We start from the raw sequence: 18,062 nt of genomic DNA on the forward strand, positions 1-18,062 counted from the left end.
GGCCCGACCGAGTCGACCGTCCACGACGCCGGATCGACCGCCGACTCGCGTTCCGGCAGCGGCCCGCGGAAGAACGCGCGGCCGGCGTCGATCCAGCCGCAGCCGTATATGTTGAAGTCGGCCATGAACTGCAGCGGGTACGAGATGTGCGCCTCGTAGGGCTGGAAAAATGTGTTCATGACGCGGCCGCGGCTCAGCATGTCCGCCAGCGCGCCCATCAGCCCCGGATTCAGCATGTAGATCTTCAGGTAGCAGCGGTAGCCCACATGGAAGCCGTAGAAGGGCACTCCCTTGCAGAGCACGATGCGGGCCACGAACCGCGCCGACCGCGGGCCGCGCTGGAACATGCTTGCGAACGCCTGGTCGATGGCAGCGGCCATCCGCGCCATGTACGCGGTCGCTGCGGTCAGATCGGCTGCACGCAGACTCACCCTGGTCGACGTCGCCGCCGTACTCGACAAACAGGTACGGAAAGACGCCGTGGATGTGCATGCAGGCGCGCTGGCCGGAGGGCGTGCTACCAAACACGCGGACGACGGGCACCTGGTAGAACGCCGGGTTGTGGACCGAGCCGGCGACGTCGAACACGGTGGGCGCATGCTGGTACGTGTCGATGTGGTTCGCACGCAGCCGGAACGCGCACTGCGACGCCCGCCGAGAGTCGTCCGAGCTGCGGGCCATGGCGTCGCGTTGGGGAGGGCGCGCGGAAGGACGCGGGATCACGTGTGGCGCCGCAGGGGGTGCGGCGTGCGCCGCACGGTGTGCGGCGCGCTCACCGCCGCGGTCCTCAGGGTTAGGGATCGCGGTGCCCAGCCGCTGTGATGACAAAAATTAGGGACAACATTAGGGACACGCGTGATTGAGGAGCCAGGCCAGGAACGCCAGCCAGCAAGGCCGCCGCAGACGGACGCAGACGGACCCGGGACAGACCACAGCGACCAAGCGGCCGCGACGCATCCCGCCCACCATGGAGGACAATGATGTGAGTGCGCGATTTAGGGCCTGGTCCCTAAATCCCCAGACCGCGCTGACCGCCGCAGTTCCCGTCGTCGCTGCAGCGATCGCTCGGCCGCCGCACGCGGCAGTTTGAGCTGCGCAACCGCGTGGTCAGCGACAAGAAGGGCCTGACGGACGACCAGTACCAGGCGCTGTACGGGACGCGCGAGAATAGGGGTAGGCCGACCGGCATGGAAGCGCGCGGCGACGGCGACGGGCGGCCGCGGAGCCCGCCGGGCACGTCCCGCACGCCCTCGGCCGTGCTCTGCGCGCCCGCCGCCGAGCCCGCGCCCGCCGGCGCCTGTGCTGACCAGCCAGAGATCAAGCAGGAGCCCAAGGGCAAGCGGCGGTCCAAGCGCAGCGCCGCCGCCGATGAGCCGGCCGACAAGGACGACGACGCGAGCGCGGACGAGAGCGACGAGGGCGGCACCGAGACCGAGGCCGGCGGCGACCGGCCGTCGGCCATCAACGAGCAGTTCCAGGCCGTCAACCGGCGGATCAGTGCGCGCGTCGAGACCGAGCCCGAGCGGTCGCCGGCGCCCAGCCGCACGGTCGTCCGGCGTGGCCGGCCGCGCAAGCCCGAGAACCTGCGGTCGCGCAACGAGATCGAGCAGGAGCTGAAGCGCAAGCGCGAGTCCGGCCTCGAGGTCGAAGATCTGCCCGAGCTGCCGAGCCAGGGCGTGCCGTCGTCCGCGCCTGACAGCCCCAGCTCGCTGGCGAGCAGCACGCCCGGCGGGCTCCGCCGCGGGCGGCCGCGCAAGCCCGAGAACTGGCGGTCGAGCAACGAGCTCGAGCAGGAGCTCCGCGACAAGTCGGCCGAGCCCGCCGCCAAACGCGCGCGGTTCTCGGACCCCCAGGACTCGGCCGTCAAGGTCTCGTTCGACGACACGCAGGACGCGGACGAGTTCTACGAGGCGCCCGAGTACACGGACGACGCCCGCGCAGACGCGGGCACGCCGCGCCGCGGCAAGGGCAAAGGTACGGACGAGTCCGGCGACGGGCCCGCGGCCGGCGCGGCGTCGGTCTCGCCCGGAGCCCGCGCGCGCGCGCTGCCGTTCCAGTCGCACTCGTACACGCAGAAGCGCGCGCGCGAGCTGTACGACCAGGACGACGACTTCGCCGACGACGCGTCGGCCCCCGCCCGGCCCCGCTACCGGCCGGAAGCTAACCACAGCCCTGCAGCTCCGCCGGGACGCGAGTTTGACCACAGCGACAGCATGGAGAGCTCCATGTTCTACCGCCGGCCGCGCATGGGCTGGGACCCGCAGATGGAGCAGGTGCTCATGAAGATCCTGCGTAAGTTCGAGTACCCGTCGTGGATCCGGATCGTCCAGGTACGTGCGCGCACGCACGGCGCTGACCCAGATCGTCGAGAGCTCGAACGAGAACCACAACCCGGACTACCAGTGTCTCAAGGGCATGTCACAGGTCCAGCTCAAGGACAAGGCGCGCGCGATCAAACACCGCTACATCAGGGAGTCCGTGGCCATCCCCAAATGCTTCCGCCACGTGACCGTTTCGAAGAAGTACGCCCCGCTGGGCGAGCAGGGCTTGCGCTACGAGGAGTAGCCGATCCCGCCGGCCTCCGCTCACAGACCGTTATATAGTTATGAGTTTTGTTTTCACGTGTACACTACGCAGACAGCGGCACAGGGCGTATTTATTGTGGTGCTTGGTTATATTTATACTGTATATTGTCAACATAGACTGGTCAACGCTGAGCCGCACGGGTAACACCGCGTCACCGGCGCGTAACCTGCATATACGCTAGCTATTCTGGGATAGCATGCGTCCGGCACCGCGGCACACTGCCCACTACATTCAGCCGTGCCATAGTTCACCGATGTCGTTTTCCGGCCGGCTCAACCGGGCGCCTGCGCCACCACCCGCAACCTCTCCCGTATCGCCTATGCATATATCACCGCCGGCCTACGTCCTATTTTCTGCACGCACCGCCCTCAGCCTGGCACGACACCCGTAGTGCCCGCCGCTACCATGAGCTCCGTTCTTCCGATCGCCGTCGCCGGTCTCTGCCTGATCGTCTTTGTGGTGGCCGGCCTTGGCCACATCCTCCTCGGTGCGCGCTACCAGCATCATGCGCTTGGCGGCATCTTTGCAGCCGCCTGTCTCCTCGAGGCCTCCAGTCAGCTGGCATACCTGACGCGGCTGCTGGTCCCGGAAGACGTGAGCCTGTACAACCTGCAAAAGGCCTGTATGGTCGTGGCACATGCGGCGGTCTTCATCGGCATACGGACCTACCTGGGCTATGCGACCATGATCTATGCCTTCCGCCGCTTCGAGCGCAAGTCGTGGGGGTCTGCTATCGCCCTCGAGCTTCTGGCCCACTCTACGAACGTCACGCTGTTCATGTTCCCTTCCGGTATCGACTTTATGAGCAATGGCAGCCACATTACGATCAGCAACTTCGCAACCCTTGAATCGTATGCCTTCATTGTGCCCTACTCTGTCTTTCTTTTCCTAAGAATGAGATGGCGCGAGAACCGCGGCCGCCCGCTGTGCTATGACGACTTCAAATGGACTCGCTGGATGACCAAGTGCTTCAGCTTCAGACGCAAGCCGTTCGACTACGACGCTGTTGACCGCCAGGTGGTCGACTTGGACCAGAGATCGGACGCGTTGCTGGCGCGCCTCGACGTCGTCCTCAGCAACCCCGGCTACAGCTCGGCCATGGTCTCTTTGGCGGTAGCCACGGCCGTCATGTACACTCGCGTGAGCCTGCGCGTGTCTCTGTTCAGAGACAACAATTTGCTCGTGAAGGAGCAGCCAGAACTCATGTCGTTCGTTCTTGACACTCTGCCGGCGCTCGTGTGTGTCCTGTTGCTTCTTTGGCGGTCGCCGGCCGCTGTGTATGGCGGCTTTGACTTCGCCGAGGCTACCAAGCTGAAGGGTCTGCACGTCCTGCTCAACGCCATGGTTCCTCCCCGAGACGTCGACATCGTCGACATGAAGCTGGCCATCGGCGAGGAGCCGTGAATGCACTCTTGTGCTATCGTTTCGTTAGTTGGCTTCTGGGAAATACAATTGCTGTCGCTCTTGATTCTCGTGTTCCGTAACTGTCTTGCGCTGTGGACGGAAATCAGCACGCTCGATGCTCTGCGATAGCCGACCGCTTGCGATGGCAGAACGACGTAGGCCCCGCGCGACCTCGTGCGGCTGATGCTGCAGAACTGCACTGCCTCCAACGCCTCGTGTCGGTAATTAGGCGAGGGGCACATTACCCCTGAGCCGCACGGCAAGCGGCTCTGGGACATCACCTCGTATCCATCGACGCCGTTGCCGGCCCACACCATGCTCGTCAGCCTAAAGACACTCGCCTGGGCCATCGCGGTCTTCTCGCTGCTTGTGTTCATTGTGCTCTTTGGGCAGCTGCCAGCGTTCAAGTAAGTTCTGCCCCGGCCGGTGCTGACAGCAGGGATACCATCGTCGGACGGGCCCATGTTCTTCTCTGGCAGCGACTGCCGGCGGCGGCGGTTTCGCTCGACCGACGCCTGACCGGTGGCCGCCTGTCGACCGGCATGGTCTCGGGTGCTAAGCACCTCGTGAACGACAAGAACTGGGCAATTGTGGGCTTCTACTTGGTGTTGTTCGTGCCGGCCCTGAGCACGTTTTTTTACCGCGCCTGGCCTCTGATCACAGGCCCTCTAGACACGTATGTGGCCGATCTGGTCGTGCTAACCTCAGCCTGATGGTTCCTCTGGTAGCCTTCATGCCTCTCGTCAGTCTGTACCTGGCCGTCGTGACCGATCCGGGATACGTGACGCCCAGCAACGTCGAGCGTCTGACCGAGATCTTTAGGTACGACGACATCATCTTCTACTCGGACCAGGAGGACTGCTACACGTGCCTGCAGCGCAAGCCGGCGCGCAGCAAGCACTGCAAAGTCTGCAAGCGCTGCGTGGCTAAGATGGACCACCACTGTAAGCGCCTTGGTGGATTTTCTGACCTCAGGTGCGTGGATCAACAACTGTGTCGGCTACTACAACTACCGCTGGTTTCTGCTCTTTGTGATCAACAATCTGGCCGTGATGGTGTACGGCTCGTGGCTGCTGGGCAGCATTCTCTACGCGGACTACGTCGACGAGTTCTTCCCCGATGGCGCGGCCCGGCCCCGGTGGTTTCTGGTCGACCGGCGCAAGTGGGCCAAGATCATCCACGCCAAGCCGTACTCGTCCTCTGTGACGTCGCTGTTCATGATCGCGTTCATGGTGGCGCCGTTGCTGATCGCGTTCCTGGCCCAACACATTGTGTTTCTCTACCAGGGCGTGACCACGAACGAGTCCGAGAAGTGGAACGAGGTTGAATACGTCGTGGCCAACAGCGCCATGGGCGTGTACGAGTACCCAGAGCCGGCGCCGGCCAGCCCCGAGCTGCGGCAACGCCGCTCCACACCGCGGTCGTCGCGCCGCGTGTACATACATCACTACCGCGACGGCGACACCAACCGTCCGGTGCCCGAAGGGATGGTCGAGGTCGAGCGCGTGCGCTCGCTCGAGCACATCACCAACATCTACGACCGGGGATCGTTCATGGCCAACCTGCGCGAGGTGATCTGGCCCCAACACTAGCATGTAGACTGACGCAGTCGACGTCTATTGAATACATCGGAGTATAATTACATAGTGCATATAGGGGAGAATGTACCGGGGGTGCTCACGCCGGAGCGAGCGGAGCGTCTCCGAGCTGGGGCTATTGTTAGACGTGGTCGAGAGCGGGAACTTACCGCCACAGGCTTGCTTTGCCACGCCATGACGCGCTGCATGGCAATGCCGACACCCTCGAAGACGGCGAGCAGACAGGCACAGGTGATGGCCGAGTTGCGCGCATGCTTGAAACCGCCACGAACGGCGAGCGAGCCGCCGGTGAAGAAACCGGCGATGATGGCGTTGAAAGGGTCCTCCTTGCGACGGACGCCCTTGACGGCGCAGTCGTAGGCCGAGAACATGCCACCCCAAACGCCAAAGTTGCCGCCGACAACGGGCGCGCGCGACTTGATGGCCGTGATCGCGCCGAGGCGACGCTCGCCCGAGGGCGAGTTGCGGAAACCCTTCAGGCCGTGCCAGATGGTACCACCGATGACCTGCTGGTTAGCACTGGTGCCAGGAGACGAGCGCAGACGAGTAGACAGGAGAAAGACGGAAGGGTAGTCGTCGTGTGCGCGGTAGGGCCGGGCCTTGACGGCGCTGCAGGGGACAAATCGGCTGGGGAGCGGCCAACAGCAAAGACAGGTCAGTGCCCCAGTGACACCCGACGTGTGCCGCGCCGCCGACGCAAGGCCGGCGGCGCCAGTCGTGCCGCTCAGGTGCGAGCGATCGCAGCAGAATGAACGACTGCTGCCGAAGCTTGGCACCGCACTGCTCAATCCCAGCACAGCAAACTGCCCGTAGACACCGTCTGCGCACCCAGTGCCGCCTCGGCCCTGTCGAGACACTCGCCAGCCGGCCATCAACGTTCGCCGTCGCACCCCTGGTCGGGATCTCCTGTCGTCTGTCTGCGCGCTCACGCGCACCGCAACTTACACCCATGGCAAAGGCGCCACCAAAGTCATTCAGGATGACGATCGGGCAGGGATCTCTCGTGTGATCGGCGGCCATTTGTTCTGTCTCTAGTTCGCAGCTTTGAGTCGTGCGGCCTGAAAAGATTTCTGTGGAATTGCAGGAATTTTTTCGAGTGCCGGGTAACGCAGCGTGTGCGGGTGCCGTCACCGGCGAGCCGCATTCTGTGCGGCTCGAGGTTCGGCGGCTGGTACATGCTGACTCAGCACGCCTATAAAGAGCACCGCGCGCAAATTTTCGACATGGCACGGCAGGCGTACCTGCGACGGATGGCTCCGTACGTGCGGCCGCGTGCGGCGGCCGCGCGCGAGCTCGGGTGGATCATCGACGAGGCTGCCGGCAAGGGTCTGCGCGGGCCGGCGCTGCACCGGCGCGTGCTGCGCGACGCGACGCTGCGTGGGCAGGGCGTGCCGCTGCAGTATCTGCTCGGCAACCAGCCCTTTGGCGATCTTGACGTGTTGTGTCGGCCCGGCGTGCTCATTCCTCGGTGGGAGACCGAGGAGTGGACGCTGCGGCTGGCGCAAGCGACGCGCGAGAACGTGCCGGACCCGGGCGCCCTGCGCGTGCTCGATCTGTGTACGGGCACAGGCTGCGTCGGGCTCTTGTTGGCGCACGAGCTCGGCGCGGCCGTGCGCGGCGTGGACGTGTCGCCAAAGGCGGTCGGTCTGGCCCGGCGCAACGCGGCGCACAACGGGCTGGACGTGGCGTTTGCGCGCGCAGACATCTTTGATGATTCGCCCGCGCTGCACGGCCCGGCCGATCTCGTCGTGGCCAATCCGCCCTACATCTCGCGCGCAGGTTTGCGGCAAGCGGAGCCGTCCGTGCGCCGGTTCGAGCCGATGTTGGCGCTCCATGGCGGCGTCGAGTTCTTCTCGCGCATCTTTGCGCTGGCCGACGCCGCCGGTGCCCACGGCGTGGTCGCCGAGCTCTCAGACGACGCCCAGATGCGCGAAATCTGGGCGACCGTCAACGCCGACCGGGCCTGGGCAGGCGGCGCGTTGCGCGATGCGGCCGGCCGCACGCGCTGTGTGGTCGCCTACCGGGACTGGTCCTGGCTTTCTGCACTTGTTGACGAGCGCTACTAATACATTCGTTTCCCCGATCCGTTTTACGGACTCCCCCTTCACGCGTTCGCGCGTAACTGATTTCCTCGTGGAAACTTCGGTACAGCAAGGTGGCTTCGGCCGTGGGAGAAGATCAAAACGCAATTCCAACTAAGCCGGAACGATCTCTGGTCGATAGAGGTGGTTTGACGTAGCTGGATCGCACATTGTAAATCCTAGCCGACTGCGGCGCGTGAAGCGTTGGTCGTGTAACGTGGGCCGATGGGCCCGGGAGACCCCCGGCTGGGTCTTACGTCATGCGACTCGGTCCCAGGCACCGCAGGGACGGCGCGAGATGTGCGCGAGGCACCTTAAGAGCCTGGACCGTTCTGTTGCACGAATCAAGCTGTCTGCATGGTGCTCCTGCGTCTATCAAACAATCTATCAAACATTGCCAGACATCATATCCACAAGATCAGCAGCCTATCAGGCGCATCCGTCTACCAAACACTGTCTCAGCCACAGGTTCCACCAGGTTCCGCTGCTTATGCTCTGGACTGCGGCTCAAAACCAGGGTGCCAGCAATATCGCGGCAGCCTCTGGAAGCCTGCGGTGGCTGTCGGCCGGCGCTCCGAACGCACAGCCACGGCCATGCATGCGCGAGATCTTCCACCGTGATCCGGCGCACACCCCGTACGCCGTTGTAGAAGCAGTCGCTGTCACCGTGCGGCTCACCGCACGGTTGGGTGTGACGCCGGCATCTCTCGCCCGCCAAGCAGATCTCGCGATCATGCTCATCGTCCAAAGACCATATGGCGCGAGATTATGTGCCCGCCAGATCCAGATCCACACCGCCCACAGCACGACGGCCACCGCTCCAGTCTACGAATCCACAGAACGGCTCAAACTGCAAACCGCTGTGCCTTCTGGCCATACTTGCTGCTCGTCGCCTGAGCGTACGGACGATGGCGGTTTCGCGCCAGCCCGACTCAACCCCGCACCATAGCCACGACCGGTGATCTGGCGTCGATGGCTGAACAAAACTTGGCGGATCACAAGCTGGAGCCGGTGTACGGCACGCCCTGTAGGCTGCTAGCTACCGACGGCCATGGCCGGGCACGCCGGACCTTCAGACGCAGCGGCGACACCTACAGATCGGTCTCGCAGGCACCTACTGGCAGTGCCGCTGACAGTGTTCGGCACACGTGGACAGTCCAGCAATCGCCGGCAGCACAGTCGTTACGGCCTTCAGTGCCCTGCGGCGGCTAAGACGTTGGCCGGCGGCCAGGATCGACGGCGCGGCTGCCTTGTGAGCGCGTCACGGTCACACACTCCGACCGACCGCGCCCCGCGCCAAAGTCGCCTGCGCTTGTGATGCGGCCCGAAAATGCCCGTAGGTGCTGGCCCTGGCGACGGGCAGGCAGCCAAACTGGGGTCGCAGACCGCGGCGGGCGGCCGCGGAGGCGCCCCAGACTGTGTCTCGGGCGGCGGCCGGGCGACCGGCGTCTACGTGCGGCTCTGCGCGCCGCACGGCGATCGCTCGCCACCGCTGCGGCCAGGCTTGCAAGCAGGGGAGCGTACGCACGAGGGTGTGCGGCTCGGGGCCCTCAGGGGAGCCCCTTGCCGAGCGCGTCGCGGCCCGCTGCAGCCAGGGCAGCCAGAGCGCAGCGAGCACACAGCAAGGGCCACGGCAGCCACGGCCGCGGCAGGGCCGGTACAGCGCATCCGGGCGGTCCCGGGCGATACGCAGCGTTCCTGACGACGGCAGTGGAGTTCCGAGGACTACGCCTGAACTTAATTTGGCTAGGCGACACGGTATCATCACCATACATTAGAGCAGGCCCAAACGGCAAGCGGAGACATCTGCAGACGCAGTGCAGCGTCAACAGACATTCGGTGCTGGTCGCAAGCAGGCCGCTAAACAGTGGTAAGTTGGGGCCGGGCGCGGGCTCGTGGTTGGTTCACTTGGTAACATATAAGGACGCGGGCGTGCGCAGAGTGCCAATCCAGACCCCGACAGAGCCGCGGAGAGCCTGCGGATAAGCGCACGATGGAGCGCAAGGCGCAGCCGTTCCCCGAGTTTGCGAGCGGGCTGCCGTTCTCGCAGCTGCTGTACCAAATCGAGCTGCACATCGCGCGGACGATCGACTCGCCGTACTCGTTCGAGCAGCTGCGTGGGCCGCCTATCTCGACGCACCTGATCCGGCCGTTGGCCAAGTCGCTCGAGGGCACGCGGCACCCGGCGATCCTGGCCGCGCTGCTGGCGGCCCGGCTGGACTTCTCGCTGCAGGAGGACGAGCGCGCGGTGAACGAGGCGCGCGCGTTCACCGCGGAGCTGGTCGCGACGCGGCTGTCGGCGCGGCTGCCGGAGGCGGCGCTGCTCGAGCTGGTGACGTACGAGATCCCGCGCAAGCCGGAGCTCGTGGCGACGACGGGGCTGGCGACGAACCCGCTGCCGACGCCGCTGCCGGGCACGCCGGACGAGTGCCTGCCGCTGCTGGCCGAGCCGGACGTGGTCGTGGTGCCGGGCAGCGGCGGCGCGGCGCGTGCGGGCGCGTCGCCGACGGACGACTCAAGCGCGTCGCGCGTGAGCTCGGGCTCGACGCCGACGCCGAGCACGTCGCCGACGGACGTCGCGCCGAGCGTGCCCGGCGACGACGACGACGCCGTGCCGTACGTGTCCGAGAGCGCCATCGGCCTGTCGTCGCTCGAGCTCGCCATCCTCGGCGGCGCCAAGCGGTTCCTGATCTCGCGCCACATCGAGAAGATCGTGGGCCAGATCTGGGACGGCCGGATCGTGTTCTGGGACAGCATCTCGATGCAGAGCAAGAAGAAGCCGATCTACTACAACCCCCACCGCCGCGACATCGACCTGTACTCGCGGCTGCGCGTGCCCAAGTACCGCGCGTTCTTCATGATGATCAACTACGCGGTCCTGCTGGGCCTGTACTACGCGGTCCTGGTCGAGCGCAACTACGAGGCCATCACCATGCTCGAGATCATGCTCGACATCTGGTACGCTGGCTTCGTCTACGAGGAGATCGGCCAGGTGCGCGAGTCGGGCTCGATCCGATACTACGCCTCGGACTACTGGAGCTTCTTCGACCTGGCCATGATCTTCATCTTCATCTCGTTCGTCATCGCGCGGCTGCTGTCGGTGTTTCCGGCGCACAACCCGCGGTACGCGGGCGCCGCGTTCGACATTCTGTCGCTCGAGGCGCTGATCCTGGTGCCGCGCGTGTTCTCGTCGCTCTCGGTCTCGCCGTACTTTGGCACGCTGCTGCCGTGTCTCAAGCAGATGACCAAGGACTTCTTCAAGTTCCTGATCCTGATCGTGATCATCTTCGTGGGCTTCCTTACCACGTTCTCGTTCCTCGGCCGCGACCACTTCAGCGTCAACGAGATGGCGTGGCTGCTCATCCGGGTCTTCTTCGGCGCGCCGTACGACGGCCTCGACGTGGCCTCGGAGATCTCGCCCGTGTTTGGTCCGTCCCTGATGCTGATCTTTGTCACGCTCGCGACCATGCTGCTGATCACCGTGCTCATCTCGATCCTGTCGCAGCGGTTCGGCAAGATGATGAACAACGCGTCCGAGGAGTACATGCTGCTGTTCGCGTCGTCGGTCATGGAGTCCATCACGACCTCGGACCGCGTCACGTACTTCTACCCGCCGCTCAACCTGATTGGCATCCTCATTCGGCCGATCCGGCTCGCGCTCAACCACAACGAGTACCGGCACATGCGCATCGCCATCCTCAAGGTCACGCACGCGCCGCTCGTGGCCGCGCTCTACGTGTACGAGTCGCTCAAGTACCAGAACAACGGCAAACGCAAGGACGAGAGCCTGCTGCGGCTGAGCGCGCGCGGCCGCGACGGCATGCGGCGCCCGGCGCAGGGCCGCCTGCTGCGCCAGCGCACGAACGGCTCGACCGCCGGCCGCGGGCCCAGGCCGGTGCCGCCCACGTCGGGTGTTCTGCGCCGGTCTGGCGGCCGCGCGCCGGCGTTCGCCACCGACGGCCTCTGGGGCAACTCGTCGTTCGTCAACCCGGCCGGCGCGTTTCTGTACGGCATGCCGGCCGCACCGGAGCAGCCGCTGCGGGTGCGCGCGGCCTCGGCCGCCTCCTTTGACGGCCGCGACGACTCGCGGCTGACCGACGCCAGCGACGACCACGACGCCCGCGGCCCCCGGTCGTGGTACCAGAGCGAGGCCGAGATGCCCGAGCCGCGGCCCAAGCGCAAGTCCAAGTTCACGCTGCGCCGGCGGCGCACGAAGCGCGCCGAGGCCGAGGGCCCGCCGCCCGTGGCCTCGCCGCCGCCCGCCGACATGACCGAGTACGACGACGACGACTTTGACGACTTTGACGACGACGAGGACGTGTACGCGGACGAGGCGTCTGTGCGGCTGCGGGCGCTCGAGGAGCAGATCCACAAGATGAAGGGCATGATGGAGCAGATGTCGGCCATGCTGGCCACACAGACCGCGCAGCCCGCGGCCAGCTAGGCCTGTATATACACGTTTTGTATTGGTACACTAGATAAAGCCGCCGCCAAAGCCGCCGCCGAAGCCGCCGCCGAGGCCGCCAAGGCCGCCAAAGCCCGACCCGGACCCGGGGCCCCGCCGCGGGCCCGTGGGGTCGAACGGGTCGTCGTAGCGGGCGCCGGGCGGGCGCAGGCTGCCGCCAGGGCCGCCACCCAGCCCGCCACCTGCACCGCCACGGCTACCAAACATCGGATGGTCGGCCGTCGGATGCATGCCGCGGAGGCCAGGCTCGCCGCCGAGGCCCCCCACGCCGCCGCCGAGGTACGGCGTCATGGACGGGTTGCGGCCGAGCCCGGGCGGGTACAGATCATCCTCGCCGATGGCGAACGGCCCGAGGCCGCGGGGCGCGCCGGCCGATCCGAGGATCTCGTAGTCGTCGTCAAAGCCGGGCGGGCCGTCGGCGCGCGGGCGGGCCGCCGGCGGCGTCCAGGGCAGGCGCGGCTCGCGCAAGGCGTCGGGCCATGGCCGCGCCGGCTGCGATTCGCGCTGCGACTCGCGCTCGGCGTACGGCGGCGGCGGCCGGTTGCCGTGCTCGTCCTCTTCGGCGGGCGCGGCGGACGCAGCCTGCGCGCGCTCCTCCGTGTAGCCGTCCTTGTTGAGCGAGGGCACGAGCTTCTGGATGATGTTGAGCTTGAACTTGCGGACGAAATCAGCCAGCGCGGGCGTGTCCAGTCGGGCAACGTCGGCGGGCAGGATCGGGAACGGGCCGGCGACGACGTCGGCCGGCCGCACGTCGAAGCTGGCGACGTCGGCGTCCGGCACGTCGCTGACGGCCGAGACCAGCGCGCGGCTGCCCAGCGCGTTGACCGAGAGCGCGAACGGGGACATGGCGGACTGCGGGTGGCGGTAGGCGCGCTGGCCGTCCTCGCCGCCCACGACGTCAAAGCCGACGGCAACCATGGCGGCCTGGGCCAGACGGAGGACGCCGTCGAGCGCCGAGTCGATAGGACGCTGGTCGCCAGCGACCAGCGCCAGGATGCGCTCGTTGCGGAGCAGATCTTCCATGGTGTGGGGAGATAAGATTGATTGTCTACTGGGTACAAAGCACGATTAAGGATCGGCGCCACAGCGCCACGCACGGCCACAGGTGGCCACAGGTGACGGGGCGGCGCACGGGCGCAGGACCTGGACCGGACACGGTCCGCGGCGGACCCGGGCGGACCAGGGGCGCTCCGCGGCGGACCCGGCAGGCGGACCTGCCGGCGGACCCGGCGGACCCGGCGCACGCAGTCCGCGGCCAGGTCCGACGGCCGCACCCGCGCCCGCAGGCGTCCGCGGCCGCGCCAGACCACGCCCCGCGGCCGCCGCCGCCTACGACCGCAGCGCCCGCAGCTTCTCCTGCAGGCCCTCCTCCTCCTGCTCGGTCGGGCCCACGCGGCCCTTGGCCGGCGTGTTGCTCTCCAGGTTCTGGTGCAGCTCCAGGCCGGCCTCGTCCGCAACCTTCTGCATCAGCAGGTCGACGTCCTCCTGCGGCGCCGTCACGGCAGTCGTCGACGACGCAGCCTCCTCGTAGTACGACGTGGTCACGTCCAGGTCCTCAAACTGCTGCTCAAACTTCTCCATCACCATCGACATCTTCTCGAGGTTCATGCTCTCCATGGCCCGGTCCATGCCCTTGACGACCTGCGCCATGCTGCCGGTGACCTGGCGCATCGTGACCGCGGTCTGCACGCGGCTGGCCACGGCGTCGATGCGCGACGCCAGCCGGAGCAGGTTCATGCGCTCGCTGGACTTGCGGATCGCGTTCTGCGCATACAGCTTGGCGATGTCGTTGTTGCCCTGCTGGATGGCCTGGGTCAGCGGGCCCGGCGACAGCGTACCTTCTTGACCTTGGCGCGCTCGGCGGCCTCGTCGCGCGACGCCTTGGTGGCCTGCCGGTTGAGCTGCTTGGCCGTGAACTTGAGCTGGAAAAGCGATTCTGCGGTCAGCGGCGCCGTCCAGGGACGTACTCTCGAGGCCGGACATGGTTCTGGAGGTCAGCGATGCGCGCGAGCGGGAGATGGGCGCGGTAGATGCGCGCCACCGGGACTTACCTGGTGTGAGCTCCGGGGGAGGCCGGGAGCCCCAGCGGCGAACCTAGCCGCCGGCGCCACCTGCGCCACCGCCGCACGCCGTGCGGCGCGCGCCGCACGCCGCGCGGCGCGCGCCCTCTTCCCCCGCCGCCGCCGATCCCCGCCCCCAACCATGCTCGCCCGCACCGCCGCCCGCTTCGGCCGCCCGCTCGGCGGCATCCGATCCTACTCCGGCGACGCCAAGGCCGTCGTCTACAGCCAGCACGGCCGCCCGCTCGAGGTCCTCAAGTACGCCGCCGCCAGAGCCCGCTGACGCAGACTGCACACGTACCGGCTGCCCGCCGCCGGCGCCGGCCAGGTCGCCGTCAAGTTCCTCTCGGCGCCCATCAACCCGGCCGACATCAACCAGGTCGAGGGCGTGTACCCCCTGCGCCCGGCGTTCACGCAGGCGCTCGGCGGCGACGAGCCCGTCGCCGTCGGCGGCAACGAGGGCTGCGTCGAGATCGTCGGCGTCGGCCCCGGCGTCGACGGCCTGGCCGTCGGCGACCGCGCGATCATGCGGCACACGCTCTTCGGCACCTGGCGCACGCACGCGCTCGCCACGGCCGCCGACCTGATCCGGATCCCGTACGGCCCGGCCGAGGTCTCGGCGGTCCAGGCCGGCACGGTCTCGGTCAACCCGACGACGGCGTACCAGATGCTGCGCGAGTTCGTCGCGCTCGCCCCGGGCGACTTCTTCATCCAGACCGGGGCCAACTCGGGCGTCGGCCGGGCCGCGATCCAGCTGGGCGCGCGCTGGGGCTTCCGCAGCATCAACGTCGTCCGCGACCGGCCGGACTTCGACGCGCTGGCGGCGGAGCTGACGGCGCTGGGCGCGACGCACGTCGTGACCGAGTCGCAGCTCGCCGACAAGGGCTTCCGGAACGTCATCAAGCAGTGGGTGGCCGGGTCCAAGCTGCGGCTGGGCCTGAACTGCACCGGCGGCGCCAGCACGACCAACATCGCCCGCCAGCTGTCCGAGGGCGGCCACCTCGTCACGTACGGCGGCATGGCCCGGCAGCCGATCACGATCCCACCGAGCCTGTTCATCTTCAAGGACATCCACCTGCACGGGTACTGGCTGTCGCGGTGGGCAGACGCCAACCCGGCCGCCAAGGAGGCCGTGCTGGGCGAGCTCTTCGGTCTCGTCGCCCGCGGCGAGCTGCGCGACGTGCCGGTGGACCGCGCCGTCTGGCGCGACGGCATGTCGGACGCCGAGCGGCTGGACGTCTTCCGCGGCGCCGTGTCGGCCTACATCGAGGGCTCCAAGGGCCGCAAGCAGATGCTGGTGCACGAGTAGGTAGCTAAATACAGGCCGCGCACGCGGCGATCTCGTCGCCCACGTCCAGCACGCGCGCGTCGTCGCCCCACTGGCCCATGACCTGGACGCCGACGGAGCCGCCGGCGGCCGGCCAGGGCACATTCAGCGCGGGCGCGCCGCACAGGTTGGCCGGCACCGTCAGCACGTCGTTGACGTACGCGTCCAGCGGCGACGTCTGCGCGCGCACGGCCGCCAGCGACGGCGCCGGCGACGTCGTCGACGGCGTGACCAGCACGTCGACGCCGTCGGCGGCGCCGGCGGTGGCGTCGAGCGCGTTGGCGAGCGCAAACACCCCGTCGAACTCGGCCTTGATCTTGCGCCGGACCTTCTGGGCCTGGAAGTAGTGGTCGTCGATCAGCCCGGCCGTGAGCGAGTACGTGCCGAGCAGGATCCGCCGCCGCACCTCGACCCCGAAGCCGCCGGCCCGCGTGGCCCCGTACAGCACCTCGCCGGCGCGGTCGCTGGCCGCGCGGAACCCGTAGCGCACGCCGTCGAACCGCGCCAGGTTGGACGCGGCCTCGGCCGGCGCCAGGATGTAGTACGCCGGCAGCGCGGCCGCCGTGGTGGGCAGCGACACCGCGTACAGCTCGTGGCCGCGCGCGCGCAGCGCGGCCAGCACCGCCCGCCACGCGGCGCGGACGCTGGCCGAGAGCCCGACGGCGTACTCGAGCGGCACGCCGATCCGCAGCGGCCGGCGGCCGCGCGCGGCCTCCGCCGCCGCCAGCGCGCCCGCCAGCCGGGCCCGCGCCGCCGGGCCCGCGCTCGTCGGGTCGCGCGGGTCGTGCGCGTCCAGCGCCCGCAGCGCCGCCCGCGCCGTCGCCACGTCGCGCGCGTGGAACGCCACCGAGTCCATGCTCTGCGCAAACGGCATCACGCCCCACCGCGACACGAGCCCGTACGACGGCTTGAAGCCCACGATGCCGCAGTACGCCGCCGGCAGCCGCACCGACCCGCCCGTGTCGGTCCCGATCGACAGATCGCACATCCCCGCCGCCACGGCCGCCGCCGACCCGCCCGACGACCCGCCCGCCGAGTGCTCGGCCTCGAACAGCGGGTTCACCGCCGGCCCGTAGATCGAGTGCATGTTGTTGGTGCCCATCGCGAACTCGTCCATGTTGGTCTTGCCCACGAGCACCGCGCCGGCCGCGCGCAGCTGGCCCACGATCGTCGCCTCGTACGGGCTCGTGTAGTCCTCCAGCGCGCGCGACGCGCACGCCGTGCGGCCCTCGGTCGTGCAGATGTTGTCCTTGACGGCCACCGTGCGCCCGTTGAGCACGCCTGCGTCAGCCTGGCCGGTCGCCAGCTTACCTGCGCTGCCCACGCGGGCCGCGGCCTCGTGCCGCACCTGGTCGGCCGGCCGCACGTAGCAGAGCGCATTGAGCCGCTTGTTGCGCGCGGCGATGGCCGCGAGCGCCTGGTTGACGTCCTGGACGACTGCGCGGGCGCTGGCCATTGCGTGGTGTGGTCGTCTGGATTTGCCGCGAATTTTTTTCACGACACCGCCATGGAGACCACCAAACACCACGAGTTCATGGCCGTGGCGCTCGAGATGGTGAGTGCGCGCCCGGCGGGCCGCGGCCGGCCGCGGCCGCCCGTGGCGCGCCGCCGCGGGATCGGCGCTGACCGCAGGCCAACCTGGCGTTCGACGCCGGCGAAGTCCCCGTCGGCTGCGCGTACGTGCGCGACGGCAAGGTCATCGCGCGCGGCATGAACGACACCAACCGGTCGCTCTGTGTACGTGTGTGCGCGGGCGCGCTGACCGCAGGGCCACCGGCACGCCGAGTTCCTGGGCATCGAGCAGATCCTGCGCGACCACCCGCCCGCGGTCTTCCTCGAGACGGACCTGTACGTGACGGTCGAGCCGTGCGTCATGTGCGCGTCGGCGCTGCGCCAGCTCCAGATCCGCGCGGTCTACTTTGGCTGCGGCAACGACCGGTTCGGGGGGTGCGGGTCGGTGCTGCGGGTCAACGCGGACGCCGGGCTGGAGCGCCCGTACCCGGTCTACCCCGGGTTCTATCGGGAGGAGGCCATCATGCTGCTGCGCCGGTTCTACATGCAGGAGAACGACAAGGCGCCGACGCCCAAGGCCAAGAAGAGCCGCGAGCTCAAGACCGACTTCCAGCCGCTGGAGCTGGAGCGGTACGTGCCGGCGAGCGAGATCGCGAAGCTGTACGGGTGGCGCGACGACGACCCGCGAGCCGCAGCGCGTGCGGCTGACCGCGCCCCCTAACCCCGCCGGGGTCGCACCAAGCACGCGGCGGGCGAGCCTCCGGCGGCGACTCCGTCGGGTGGCTGCCTTCGGGCAGATCTGTCGGCAGTCTATAGCCGCATATAGCCGCCTGCGCAGGGCAGACCCCCGCAGTCGCCGCCGGAGGCTGTTGGCGAGCCTCCGGCGGCGACTCCGTCGAGGGTGGCTGCCCTTCGGGCAGATCATATAGCCGCATATAGCCGCCCTGCCCGGAGGGCAGCCACCCTCGACGGAGTCGCGGCCCGGGGGGGGGGGGGGGGCCCCCGCGGGGGCCCCCGGGGGGGCGGCCC

General features: G+C 68.0%; 12 protein-coding genes across 12 annotated transcripts; 8 read left to right on the forward strand and 4 right to left on the reverse strand.

The window, feature by feature from the left end:
* Positions 1-850: 850 nt before the first annotated feature.
* V1510DRAFT_104360 (uncharacterized protein) lies at positions 851-2,778 on the forward strand. The gene is made up of 5 exons (XM_066930214.1): positions 851-982; positions 1,041-1,173; positions 1,315-1,974; positions 2,179-2,330; positions 2,362-2,778. Exons 1-5 carry the CDS (start codon positions 968-970, stop codon positions 2,563-2,565), a joined length of 1,164 nt encoding a protein of 387 aa, XP_066789736.1. The 5' UTR covers positions 851-967; the 3' UTR covers positions 2,566-2,778.
* A 75-nt stretch (positions 2,779-2,853) lies between these two features.
* Positions 2,854-4,055, forward strand: V1510DRAFT_414919 (uncharacterized protein). Its single transcript, XM_066933496.1, has one exon. It carries the CDS (start codon positions 2,992-2,994, stop codon positions 3,988-3,990), a length of 999 nt encoding a protein of 332 aa, XP_066789737.1. The 5' UTR covers positions 2,854-2,991; the 3' UTR covers positions 3,991-4,055.
* Positions 4,056-5,662, forward strand: V1510DRAFT_376483 (DHHC palmitoyltransferase-domain-containing protein). The gene is made up of 4 exons (XM_066931565.1): positions 4,056-4,397; positions 4,430-4,666; positions 4,699-4,934; positions 4,966-5,662. The coding sequence occupies exons 1-4, from the start codon at positions 4,306-4,308 to the stop codon at positions 5,580-5,582; spliced, it is 1,182 nt and encodes a 393-aa protein (XP_066789738.1). The 5' UTR covers positions 4,056-4,305; the 3' UTR covers positions 5,583-5,662.
* On the reverse strand, positions 5,547-6,763 carry V1510DRAFT_414921 (Tim17/Tim22/Tim23/Pmp24 family-domain-containing protein). Its single transcript, XM_066933497.1, has 3 exons — positions 6,534-6,763; positions 5,738-6,094; positions 5,547-5,703 (listed from the first exon to the last, which is right to left on the reverse strand). Exons 1-3 carry the CDS (start codon positions 6,606-6,608, stop codon positions 5,668-5,670), a joined length of 468 nt encoding a protein of 155 aa, XP_066789739.1. The 5' UTR covers positions 6,609-6,763; the 3' UTR covers positions 5,547-5,667.
* V1510DRAFT_414923 (putative mitochondrial N5-glutamine methyltransferase) lies at positions 6,661-7,671 on the forward strand. Its single transcript, XM_066933498.1, has one exon. The coding sequence runs from the start codon at positions 6,764-6,766 to the stop codon at positions 7,652-7,654; it is 891 nt and encodes a 296-aa protein (XP_066789740.1). The 5' UTR covers positions 6,661-6,763; the 3' UTR covers positions 7,655-7,671.
* On the forward strand, positions 7,648-9,097 carry V1510DRAFT_414925 (uncharacterized protein). The gene has a single exon (XM_066933499.1). It carries the CDS (start codon positions 7,968-7,970, stop codon positions 8,616-8,618), a length of 651 nt encoding a protein of 216 aa, XP_066789741.1. The 5' UTR covers positions 7,648-7,967; the 3' UTR covers positions 8,619-9,097.
* Positions 9,098-9,662: 565 nt separating this feature from the next.
* Positions 9,663-11,498, forward strand: V1510DRAFT_347890 (uncharacterized protein; the record flags this gene model as incomplete). The annotated part of the gene is made up of 2 exons (XM_066930834.1): positions 9,663-10,034; positions 10,119-11,498. Coding segments are annotated over 2 exons (1,752 nt in total), but the record flags the coding sequence as incomplete, so codon positions are not given.
* A 244-nt stretch (positions 11,499-11,742) lies between these two features.
* On the reverse strand, positions 11,743-13,166 carry V1510DRAFT_414931 (uncharacterized protein). Its single transcript, XM_066933500.1, has one exon. It carries the CDS (start codon positions 13,155-13,157, stop codon positions 12,144-12,146), a length of 1,014 nt encoding a protein of 337 aa, XP_066789743.1. The 5' UTR covers positions 13,158-13,166; the 3' UTR covers positions 11,743-12,143.
* Positions 13,160-14,181, reverse strand: V1510DRAFT_429544 (Snf7 family). The gene is made up of 3 exons (XM_066935318.1): positions 14,102-14,181; positions 13,973-14,070; positions 13,160-13,943 (listed from the first exon to the last, which is right to left on the reverse strand). Exons 1-3 carry the CDS (start codon positions 14,115-14,117, stop codon positions 13,464-13,466), a joined length of 594 nt encoding a protein of 197 aa, XP_066789744.1. The 5' UTR covers positions 14,118-14,181; the 3' UTR covers positions 13,160-13,463.
* A 155-nt stretch (positions 14,182-14,336) lies between these two features.
* Positions 14,337-15,503, forward strand: V1510DRAFT_363651 (uncharacterized protein; the record flags this gene model as incomplete). The annotated part of the gene is made up of 2 exons (XM_066931146.1): positions 14,337-14,452; positions 14,483-15,503. 2 exons carry the CDS (start codon positions 14,337-14,339, stop codon positions 15,501-15,503), a joined length of 1,137 nt encoding a protein of 378 aa, XP_066789745.1.
* On the reverse strand, positions 15,371-17,077 carry V1510DRAFT_376504 (amidase signature domain-containing protein). The gene is made up of 2 exons (XM_066931566.1): positions 16,833-17,077; positions 15,371-16,802 (listed from the first exon to the last, which is right to left on the reverse strand). The coding sequence occupies exons 1-2, from the start codon at positions 16,975-16,977 to the stop codon at positions 15,508-15,510; spliced, it is 1,440 nt and encodes a 479-aa protein (XP_066789746.1). The 5' UTR covers positions 16,978-17,077; the 3' UTR covers positions 15,371-15,507.
* On the forward strand, positions 17,020-17,922 carry V1510DRAFT_414941 (cytidine deaminase-like protein). Its single transcript, XM_066933501.1, has 3 exons — positions 17,020-17,076; positions 17,154-17,258; positions 17,290-17,922. The coding sequence occupies exons 1-3, from the start codon at positions 17,029-17,031 to the stop codon at positions 17,752-17,754; spliced, it is 618 nt and encodes a 205-aa protein (XP_066789747.1). The 5' UTR covers positions 17,020-17,028; the 3' UTR covers positions 17,755-17,922.
* The last annotated feature ends 140 nt before the right edge of the window (positions 17,923-18,062 follow it).

The sequence above is a fragment of the Dipodascopsis tothii genome (genome assembly GCF_038497935.1).
Source record: "Dipodascopsis tothii strain CBS 759.85 unplaced genomic scaffold V1510scaffold_10, whole genome shotgun sequence".
Lineage (NCBI taxonomy): Eukaryota > Fungi > Ascomycota > Lipomycetes > Lipomycetales > Lipomycetaceae > Neoaidaea > Neoaidaea tothii.

Coding starts and splice junctions, on each gene's coding strand:
- V1510DRAFT_104360 (XM_066930214.1), top strand. Junction 1,174..1,314: donor CGGGACGCGCGAGAATAGGG/GTAGGCCGACCG, acceptor CTGACCAGCCAG/AGATCAAGCAGGAGCCCAAG. Junction 1,975..2,178: donor GCGCCGCGGCAAGGGCAAAG/GTACGGACGAGT, acceptor ACAGCCCTGCAG/CTCCGCCGGGACGCGAGTTT.
- V1510DRAFT_414919 (XM_066933496.1), top strand. CDS start 2,992: ATGAGCTCCGTTCTTCCGATCGCCGTCGCCGGTCTCTGCCTGATCGTC.
- V1510DRAFT_376483 (XM_066931565.1), top strand. CDS start 4,306: ATGCTCGTCAGCCTAAAGACACTCGCCTGGGCCATCGCGGTCTTCTCG. Junction 4,398..4,429: donor GGGCAGCTGCCAGCGTTCAA/GTAAGTTCTGCC, acceptor TGCTGACAGCAG/GGATACCATCGTCGGACGGG. Junction 4,935..4,965: donor GGCTAAGATGGACCACCACT/GTAAGCGCCTTG, acceptor TTCTGACCTCAG/GTGCGTGGATCAACAACTGT.
- V1510DRAFT_414921 (XM_066933497.1), bottom strand. CDS start 6,608: ATGGCCGCCGATCACACGAGAGATCCCTGCCCGATCGTCATCCTGAAT. Junction 6,095..6,533: donor GTGGCGCCTTTGCCATGGGT/GTAAGTTGCGGT, acceptor GCTAACCAGCAG/GTCATCGGTGGTACCATCTG. Junction 5,704..5,737: donor GGCAAAGCAAGCCTGTGGCG/GTAAGTTCCCGC, acceptor GTCTAACAATAG/CCCCAGCTCGGAGACGCTCC.
- V1510DRAFT_414923 (XM_066933498.1), top strand. CDS start 6,764: ATGCTGACTCAGCACGCCTATAAAGAGCACCGCGCGCAAATTTTCGAC.
- V1510DRAFT_414925 (XM_066933499.1), top strand. CDS start 7,968: ATGTGCGCGAGGCACCTTAAGAGCCTGGACCGTTCTGTTGCACGAATC.
- V1510DRAFT_414931 (XM_066933500.1), bottom strand. CDS start 13,157: ATGGAAGATCTGCTCCGCAACGAGCGCATCCTGGCGCTGGTCGCTGGC.
- V1510DRAFT_429544 (XM_066935318.1), bottom strand. Junction 13,944..13,972: donor AGCGCGCCAAGGTCAAGAAG/GTACGCTGTCGC, acceptor CCGCTGACCCAG/GCCATCCAGCAGGGCAACAA.
- V1510DRAFT_376504 (XM_066931566.1), bottom strand. CDS start 16,977: ATGGCCAGCGCCCGCGCAGTCGTCCAGGACGTCAACCAGGCGCTCGCG. Junction 16,803..16,832: donor GGCCCGCGTGGGCAGCGCAG/GTAAGCTGGCGA, acceptor AGGCTGACGCAG/GCGTGCTCAACGGGCGCACG.
- V1510DRAFT_414941 (XM_066933501.1), top strand. CDS start 17,029: ATGGAGACCACCAAACACCACGAGTTCATGGCCGTGGCGCTCGAGATG. Junction 17,077..17,153: donor TGGCCGTGGCGCTCGAGATG/GTGAGTGCGCGC, acceptor CGCTGACCGCAG/GCCAACCTGGCGTTCGACGC. Junction 17,259..17,289: donor ACACCAACCGGTCGCTCTGT/GTACGTGTGTGC, acceptor CGCTGACCGCAG/GGCCACCGGCACGCCGAGTT.